The sequence below is a fragment of the Orycteropus afer genome, unplaced genomic scaffold (assembly GCF_000298275.1).
Source record: "Orycteropus afer afer isolate SDZICR_OR568_19922 unplaced genomic scaffold, OryAfe1.0 scaffold00469, whole genome shotgun sequence".
NCBI classification, from domain to species: Eukaryota; Metazoa; Chordata; class Mammalia; order Tubulidentata; family Orycteropodidae; genus Orycteropus; species Orycteropus afer.
This window is the reverse complement of record NW_006922056.1, coordinates 872,114-879,191: the sequence shown is the minus strand read 5'-3', so window position 1 is coordinate 879,191 and position 7,078 is coordinate 872,114. Positions and strand designations below refer to the sequence as shown.

General features: G+C 64.7%; 1 protein-coding gene across 1 annotated transcript in view; it reads left to right on the top strand.

Annotated features, from left to right (window-relative positions):
* COL20A1 (collagen type XX alpha 1 chain) overlaps window positions 1–7,078 on the top strand; it is a 40,537-nt gene that overhangs the window by 25,722 nt on the left and 7,737 nt on the right. Inside the window, exons 23-35 of the mRNA XM_007954704.1 lie at window positions 697–839; window positions 1,094–1,203; window positions 1,708–1,866; window positions 1,937–2,014; window positions 2,454–2,540; window positions 3,334–3,387; window positions 4,313–4,366; window positions 4,486–4,539; window positions 4,779–4,832; window positions 5,489–5,560; window positions 5,838–5,873; window positions 6,268–6,316; window positions 6,415–6,555. Of these exons, the coding sequence (XP_007952895.1) occupies window positions 697–839; window positions 1,094–1,203; window positions 1,708–1,866; window positions 1,937–2,014; window positions 2,454–2,540; window positions 3,334–3,387; window positions 4,313–4,366; window positions 4,486–4,539; window positions 4,779–4,832; window positions 5,489–5,560; window positions 5,838–5,873; window positions 6,268–6,316; window positions 6,415–6,555 (1,091 nt within the window). The remainder of the gene's footprint in view (window positions 1–696; window positions 840–1,093; window positions 1,204–1,707; window positions 1,867–1,936; window positions 2,015–2,453; window positions 2,541–3,333; window positions 3,388–4,312; window positions 4,367–4,485; window positions 4,540–4,778; window positions 4,833–5,488; window positions 5,561–5,837; window positions 5,874–6,267; window positions 6,317–6,414; window positions 6,556–7,078) is intronic.

The window sequence follows — 7,078 nt, the reverse complement described above, 5'->3', positions numbered from 1 at the left end:
GCACAGGTGTGGTTCCAGCACAGGTGTGGTCCCCTGCACAGGTGTCATCCCCAGCACAGGTGTGGGTACTCTCCAATGTGGTCACTCAGAGTGGAGGCATCCTGTCCTGTGATGGGTCAGGAATGCTTGCTGAAGGCATGATGTGTGAGCCTCTCTGAAGGACAAGAATGAGGGGCACAGGAGGCGGGAGTAGTGTGCCCCCAGGCCCTGGGGTCAGTGGCATGAAGAATGACAGGGATGTGGCTGGGCAGGTCTTGTGGGTTACCCAGAGCAAATGAAGGCCAAGTTGGGCTGCAGGCCGTCCCCATCCCCCACCCCTGTGTGAGCCCTGCGGCCTGCCCACCCAGTCAGTGAACCCTCTGCACTGTGTGGGTCAGGTCCTGAGCGGAGAGCTGCCTCTGGGCTTGTGGCCTTCTGCTGGGCCCCGACCCATGCCGGATGACAGTCTTGGCTAGCCTCGTCCAGGACCATAGTGGATGCAGCGTGGGGATGACCCAGCGCCGTGCCGTCCAGGCGGCCTCAAGGCGCCAGCAGGGCAGTGTGTCTTACCAGCTCCCCAGCCTGCCCGGTGTTGTTGACGGGGTATCTGAGGCAGAGGGGCCGCAGAGGCATCAGGCTCGAGGGCACGGGTGGCTGCCCTGCAGTGTCCTCCGGGTCCGGTGCGGCCCACTCACCCTGGACGGTGTCCTCCTGCAGTGACGTCCACCCGGCTGCCCTCCCCTCAGAACACACGGTGGTCTTCCTCCTGCGCACACTCCCTGAGACACCCCGCGAGGCCTTCGCGCTGTGGCAGCTCATGACCGAGGACTTCCAGCCTGCCCTCGGAGTCCTGCTGGACGGTGAGCAGGCTCCCGGAGCCCCAGGACACCCGCACACCTCATCTGCACACGGGGTTCTGAGGGCACCTTCCACATCACGTGGGGGCTTTGAAGTTTGGGGGCCCTGGCTTATGTCTTTAGGGCTGCCTCCCGTGATGGGGCACCCACCCCTGCTTGCATCCTCGCTCCCCACGCACTTAGAGCCCTGCTCTTCCTTGCCTTCCAAGCAGGCTCCAGTGGTCCTCACATGACCCCTGCTCCCTGCTCCCCTACAGCTGGCCGGAAGTCACTGACCTACTTCAACCACGACCCCAAGGCTGCCCTGCAAGGGGTCACCTTTGACCTGCAGGATGTGAAGAAGATATTCTTTGGGAACTTCCACAAGGTCCTGGAGACTCGGAGCATGTGGCCCCTCCAGGCCGCCCCAGCCCAAGCTCTGGGTGGGACCCGTGGCCTTCCCGTGCCTGCCCTCAGCGACAGGCTGTGGCTCCTCTCGCTTCTGTGCAGAAGCAGCTGAGTTGTCCCCAGGCCATACCCTGCCCTGCCCTTTCCCAGCTCCTCCTCCCCCTGTCTTGGATCTCCTGTCTTAAGTGGGGTCCAGGAGTGTCCCCAGCCTTCTCTCTGGCACCATGACACCCCACATGGCACCTGGATGGTTTTGTTGGTCCATTTTATGGAAGGGAACATGGGCCAATGAGGTGGGACTTTCCCAGGACCCACAAGAGTCGGTGGCATCAGGACCCTGGTCCCTGGTGCCCTGGGGGTGGGTGTTGACTCCTGCCCTCCTTTCTGCTCTGGCCTTGTGGACATGGACAGGCGTTGCCCTCTGATCCAGGGGGCTCCCCAAGCCCCTGCCTTGATCTGAAGGGCACCTCGGGGATCCCTGCAGGTGCATGTGGCTGTGGGCCGCTCCAAGGTCCGGCTCTATGTGGACTGCCAGAAGGTTGCTGAGAAGCCCTTTGGGGGAGTGGGCAGCCTGCCCACCTCTGGCTTTGTCACGCTGGGGAGGCTGGCCAAGGCCAGGGGCCCCCGGAGCAGTTCTGCCTCGGTGAGCCTGGCTGGGGGCCGTGGGACAGAGGGCGCTGTCCGAGTCTGTACCTCACTGGCTCCCTTTGTAGTTCCAGCTGCAGACTCTCCAGATAGTCTGCAACGACTCCTGGGCGGAGGGGGATAGGTGCTGCGACCTGCCTGCTCTGGTGAGTGCCCACCGAGGGCTCCTGGGTCAGGGGCAGATCACCACGGTGCTTTGAAAGATCAGGGTGGGCTTCTTGGAGGATGCAGGTCCTGGGACAGCTGCAGGGGTGGCAGCTGTGTCCTCGGGCCACCCTCCCTCTCTGTGGGCCCAGTGGGGGGTGGTGACAGGCAGACCACGATGGACCCCCAGCCTCACCAGGGACACAGGCATTGCTGGAGTCTCACTTCCCCCTGACCCCAGGCCAGGGGTGAGAACTGAGAAGGTGCCACCTGGGCCCCTGCGGGCAGCCAGGGGCAGAGGCCTGAGCTGGGACCTGCCTCCCTGCGTGGCCTCTGCTCCTCCTGGGGCTGCCAGGAGTGGGCTTGAGGTTTTCCTGGAATCTCAGGGTGGAGGAGAGCTGGGGGAGGCTCCATTTCTCGAGTGAGCCTCCTTCTTTTCAGAGGGATGCTGAGACCTGCCCGGCCTCCCCTTCCTCCTGCACCTGCTCCTCAGAGACCCCCGGGCCCCCTGGCCCCCAAGGACCTCCAGTGAGTCCACAGCCCCTTCCCTGGAGGGCCAGGGGCTCCTAGCCGATATGTCAGTGCCATTAGCAGACAGGGCTGGGCCCCTCCTGCCCCCTTTAGCTGGCCACCAACCCTGGCCCACCTGCAGTCCCAGGCTGGCCTGGAGGGTGGAGCATCTCTTGAGCGCACCCTGACCCATCCACCCACACTGCCCCCCAGCCCTGTGAGGCTGGAGCCTGGACTAGGCTCCGCCCTTCCCACTAGGCTGGACCAGCCTCCATGGGGACGGGGACGCTGGCCTCCCCTCTCAGCCCTGGCCCCTCCCTTCGTGGATGCAATGCAGACCTGTTCTGGGAATCCAGCATGTTCCAATGTCACCATCTGAATGATGGTCAGGGGCCCAGTGTTGGAGCTCTCTGGGCCCGCTGGGCTATGCCCTGTTCACCTGGGCAGGCGCTGCAGGGCCAGGAGCAGCCTCCAGGGGAGTTCTCCAAGGTCCTGAAGCCCCAAGGGTGAGCCCCGAGAGAGTTCCTGCTCTAGCCGAGCGGGTCTACAAGCCCCAGGCCCAGGGCCCCACTCTGCAGGGCCATCTGTGACTGATGGGCTGGGTGGGATTTGAACCCAGACCTGCCCCAACCCAAAGCCTGAGCTCTTAGCTGCCTGCGGAGAGAGGAAGGGACGTCCCTGCCCTGGGAGCCCCTTCCCACCATGCACAGGGGCCCAGGGGCAGGCGGGCTGCGAGGGGTGGGGGCAGCTCAGCTTGGGGTGGCGGCAGGCAGCTGGAAGCTCTCGGGGTGAACTTGCTTTGCTTCCCCAGGGACTCCCCGGGAAGAGTGGTGCCCCTGGGGAGCAGGGCTTCCCAGGGCCCAGGGTAAGTGCTGTGGTCTTGGGGAGCCCTGGGTGGGGGGCCTGGTGCTTCCTTCCGGGGAGACTCCCCCCCAGCACACTCAGAGAACAGAGTGCATGTCACCCTCCCAGGTCAGGGGAGTGATCTTGTGGTCAGCTCTTGTGGTCAGCGGCTGCCCCTCCAGCCTCTGGGCAGCAGCAGCGGCCCCAGACACAGGCAGGAAGCTGAGGCTGGGAGAGGCAGGACCACCATGCAGTTGGTGGCCCAGGCCCCTTGGCAGGTCTGTGCATGGGGTGGTACTTGGAGATAGCACACTAGTGAGGACAGCGGGCGCCCACACTGGCCACAGGGCTGCTCTCTCCCTCCTGGCCCTGTGGGTCTCTGGCCAGCCATATCATAAGGCTTCCTTTATTGGGGGGAAAAAAATCCAACCACAAAGAGACACTGGGTGTATGTGACACAGTGCAAAGACAGCAGGGCACGGTGACACCCCCAATCCCCGACACCCCTTCCTGGCTTGGAAGCTGTGCCTTTCTGTGCTCCCTTCCAGAGAATTCCACGTCCCTCCACAGGGGTTCACTCTATTCACACTCATTCCACACAAAGGTGGCTCCTGCAGCACCCCTTGCACCTCCCTCTGATGCCCCCTATGGAGGCAGCCATGTGGCATGGAGGAGGAGGACCTGGGGTCCCCCTGTGAGGGTGCAGAGACGTGGGACAGTCTCTATGAGAGAGGCTGCCTCTCTCTGTACCCCACCTGTGTCTCCAGGGAGAGCCTGGGCCACCCGGACAGATGGGCCCCGAGGGTCCTGGAGGCCAGCAGGGGTCCCCGGGGACCCAGGGTCGCACGATCCAGGGACCTGTGGTAGGTGTTACGGCCTGTCCCCTGCCCCTCCAACCCCCTCTTCCCTCCTTCTGTGGCTGAGCTCACTTTTCCCCTCCCCTGAAGGGCCCACCAGGGATCAAAGGAGAGAAGGGGGACCACGGACCCCCCGGCACACAGGTAGGTGGTCTGAACTGGCCACGGGGGTGGGAGGAGGCACCCTGCTTGGGACACATGCTTGTGGGGACCAGCCTTCTCCTTGGGCAACCCCGGCCTGGCTGGCCACCTTTTCTGTTCAGGGTCTCCCCGGCCACCAGGGTATCCCCGGGAGTGTCGGCCTCCAGGGACCAAAGGTACCTACCAGCTCTGGGCCTTGAGGGTTCCGTGGGTGGCAGGTGTGCTGCTGGCTGAGCCTCTTGGACACCCAGGTGTGTCGAGGGGTGGGGGAGGGAGGGGGCTGCCCATGTGGGTGGTCACTGCCCCAGGGCCGGCCCAGCCTGGGACCTATGCTGTGCTCAGGGAGGGGCACAGGCCGGGGTCGCCCACCTCGCTGGTCAGGGCATGCATGGTTTGAGCCTTCCTTTGCCCTCAGGGAATGAGAGGACTGGAGGGCACTGCTGGCCTGCCCGGACCCCCCGGACCCAGGGTACGACGGCCCCACCTTCCACTCCACCCACCGCTGAGGGCCACTGGAGCCACCTCAGGAAAGAATCTGAATTCAGTCTCCTGCGTCCAGGCCTGGGTGCATCCCGGGCACCCTGGCTGGCTGCTGGCCATTCACGGCCGCATATCCCGGGCTCCTGGGTACTGCACCCGGAGCAGCGTGCTGTGTGGCCCACGAGGGGTGCAGCGCAAGGAATGCAGCATCTGTGCTCCCCAGCCACAAACACGCCCTGATTCCAGATGGCAGGAGGGCATCTGAGGCCCTGCAGGCCTGCGGACGGCTGGCAGCAGGCTGCTTCTTGCTTTTGCCTGTGGAGGACCTGGGGATGGCTGAGCGTAGGAAGGGACATCACTTGGCAGAACTGAGCTGTCCCTGCCACAGGCGGGCTGGGGCATCACCTTCACTCCCAAGGCCGGGGTCTGGGGGTCTGTGTTTGTGAGCAGAAAGCTGGGAGCTGTTAGGGGGCAGGCAACTGAGTCCAGCGGGAGGTGGGGGGCAGGCAGGGGGCAGAGCCCCAGGCTGGGAAGGGGGCCTGAGCTGAGCCAGGGGTGGGCTCTTGGGGGTAGGAACCCACATATCCTGGGCCGGGCTTGGAGGTGACTCGACAGGGCTGAAGGCCCAGCTGTGCTGCTTTCCAGGGGTTCCAGGGCCTGGCAGGTGCACGGGGGGCCGGCGGGGAGCAAGGACCCCCTGGGGCCGTGGGACCCACGGTGAGCCCTCAACCCACCACACAGACACACTCCTTCCTGTGGGATTCAGGCCCAGAGCGAGCCCCCGGGCGCCCTCAGATCAGAACCCAGCCACTTACCCAAAGCTGGGGTGCGGGTGGGGCTGTCCTCCTGCAAAAAGGCCATGGGCCATGGCCCAGGGTCTCGGGTGTCCCCTGCCTGGAGTGGGGACCAGCTGAGCAGGACCAGGCCTCTCACCGCCTGCCCTGCCCTCGCTCACTTGCCCCTCCCCTGACTTTTCTCCTCCCTCCCCCACCAGGGGCTGCCTGGGCCTAAGGGCGAGCGTGGGGAGAAGGTAAGTGGAATGCCTGGGCCTCCTGGTTGGGGACAGTGTGGTCCCCTACCACCAAGCTGGGGCCCTGCACACGCACCACTCTCACACGTGTTTCCTCACATGCACACGCTGTCACACATCTCCTCCCACGCAGGTCCCCTCACACATCCCCCCTACAGGTCCCCCACTTGTCCCCCCACACTCATGACCCCTCACATACATGTTCCCTCACACACAGGTCCCCCCATGACTCCTCACACACATGACCCCCACACACATGACCCCTCACACACATGTCCTCTCACATGGGTACCCCCACATGCATGACCCCTCACACACGGGTCCCCTCCCATGCAGGTCCCCTCACATGCACATCCCCTCATTTGGTGTCTCCTCACACTTGTGTCCCCCACAGGGTGAGCCGCCGTCCCTCTCTGCCATCTATCAGCTTGTGAGCCAGGCCTGTGAGTCAGCCATTCAGAGTGAGTGCTGGGTCTATGTCCTGCCTGGCCCCTCACCCAGCCTCGCTATGAGGGGCCCCACTCACTGCTTCCTCCTTCAGCCCACGTGCTCAAGTTCGACTCCTTCCTGCACGAGAGCGCCCGGCCCCCAATGCCCATCTTGGACAGGGAAGTGAGGCCAGGTGGACCTGGGCCCCCTGGAGCACACAGCCAGGCCCAGCTTCCTGGAGGACAGGACACAGGTACGGCCTTCCAGGAGACCCTGCAGACTTGCAGGGCTGTGGGCCCTCCACAGGGTGGGGGAGATGGCCATGCCAAGGGGGTGCCCCGCAAGGGAGTGGGTACCCTGCAAGGGAGTGGGTGCCCCACAAGGGAGTGGGTGCCTCGCAGGGGAGTGGGTGCTGTCGGGCACCTCGGGCCTCCACGCCCTTCCCCAGCCTCCCAGCAGTGCTGAGCAGCCCCCAAGACCCCTACAGCCACAGCCTCCCAGGTCAGGGCCACCAGCACCCTCTCCACCACCCACCCTCCTCTTTCCTTGGCTGTCGATGTGACAGGGTGGTGATGGCTCAGTGGCAGTCACAGGTCAGGGCTGAGACAGATAGAGAGGCTGATGAGGGGTGACAGAGCTGGAGATGGCTATGGGCTGCGGGCCGGGTGGGGGTGGGCGGGCACCTCTCCTTTAGGTCAGACACCCGGATCCCGCCATCTGCCCCACAGACATCTCAGGAACTGAGGCCCCCCTACCCCATGGGGTGACATGCTTCC